Genomic DNA, 1,682 nt, shown 5'->3' with positions numbered 1-1,682 from the left:
TCTTCTGGAAATACTGGTAGTTGCACGTTTACAGTAACTGTTACAGGTTAGTTATATATTGTTATTTATACATAGACTTACTCTATATAAAATTATGCTTAAGCAAAAATACTCTACCAGTGATACTTTGTAGCCTTTTCAACAAACAATTATATATTATGTAAATCTATTTACTCTACAGATAGCGAAGATCCTGTATTGATATGTCCACCTGACAGTAATTTATCAATTGACGGAGGAATGTCGACAGCTACTGTCACATATAATGCTTCGGATGTTACAGTAACTGACAACTCAGGGGAATCTCTTGTTCCAATTACCACAACATCATTTCCAGCTGAATTTGTTCTTGGACCAACCAATGTAACGTATACAGCTACCGATTCTTCTGGAAATACTGGTAGTTGCACGTTTACAGTAACTGTTACAGGTTAGTTATATATTGTTATCTATACATAGACTTACTCTATATAAAATTATGCTTAAGCAAAAATACTCTACCAGTGATACTTTGTAGCATTTTCAACAAACAATTATATATTATGTAAATCTAATTTACTCTACAGATAGCGAAGATCCTGTATTGATATGTCCACCTGACAGTAGTTTAGCAATTGATGGAGGAATGTCGACAGCTACTGTCACATATAATGCTTCGGATGTTACAGTAACTGACAACTCAGGGGAATCTCTTGTTCCAATTACCACAACATCATTTCCAGCTGAATTTGTGATTGGACCAACCAATGTAACGTATACAGCTACCGATTCTTCTGGAAATACTGGTAGTTGCACGTTTACAGTAACTGTTACAGGTTAGTTATATATCGTTATCTATACATAGACTTACTCCATATAAATTTTTGCTTAAGCAAAAATACTCTACCAGTGATACTTTGTAGGCTTTTCAATAAACAATTATGTATTATGTAAATCTAATGTACTGCACAGATAGCGAAGATCCTGTATTGACATGTCCACCTGACAGCAGTTTATCAACTGACAGAGGAATGTCGACAGCTACTGTCACATATAATGCTTCGGATGTTACAGTAACTGACAACTCAGGGGAAACTCTTGTTCCAACTACCACAACATCATTTCCAGCTGAATTTGTTATTGGACCAACCAATGTAACGTATACAGCTACCGATTCTTCTGAAAATACTGGTAGTTGCATGTTTACAGTAACGGTTACAGGTTAGTTATATTTCCTTATGTATACATAGACTTCCTCCTTATAAAATTATGCTTCAGCAAAAATACTCTACTAATAATACTTTGTAGGCTTTTTAACAAACTATTATGTATTATGTAAATCTAATGTACTCTACAGATAGCGAAGATCCTGTATTGACATGTCCACCTGACAGCAGTTTATCAACTGACGGAGGAATGTCGACAGCTACTGTCACATATATTGCTTCAGATGTTACTGTTACTGACAACTCAGGGGAATCTCTTGTTCCAATTACCACAATATCATTTCCTGTTGAATTTGTGCTTGGACCAACCAATGTAACGTATACAGCTACCGATTCTTCAGGAAATACTGGTAGTTGCACGTTTACAGTAACTGTTACAGGTTAGTTATATATTGTTATCTATACATAGACATACTCTATATAAAATTATGCTTAAGCAAAAATACTCTACCAGTGATACTTTGTAGCCTTTTCAAC

The 1,682-nt window shown here is 34.8% G+C and overlaps 1 protein-coding gene across 1 annotated transcript; it reads left to right on the top strand.

The window, feature by feature from the left end:
• Nucleotides 1–8: 8 nt before the first annotated feature.
• Nucleotides 9–1,585, top strand: LOC117100383 (hyalin-like; the record flags this gene model as incomplete). The annotated part of the gene is made up of 5 exons (XM_033240049.1): nt 9–46; nt 182–430; nt 567–815; nt 952–1,200; nt 1,337–1,585. Coding segments are annotated over exons 2-5 (937 nt in total), but the record flags the coding sequence as incomplete, so codon positions are not given.
• Nucleotides 1,586–1,682: the final 97 nt, after the last annotated feature.

This window comes from Anneissia japonica, unplaced genomic scaffold (genome assembly GCF_011630105.1).
Source record: "Anneissia japonica isolate Jap-2015-1 unplaced genomic scaffold, ASM1163010v1 scaffold35399_len2013_cov113, whole genome shotgun sequence".
Taxonomy (NCBI): Eukaryota; Metazoa; Echinodermata; class Crinoidea; order Comatulida; family Comatulidae; genus Anneissia; species Anneissia japonica.
This window is presented reverse-complemented; position numbering and strand designations above follow the sequence as displayed.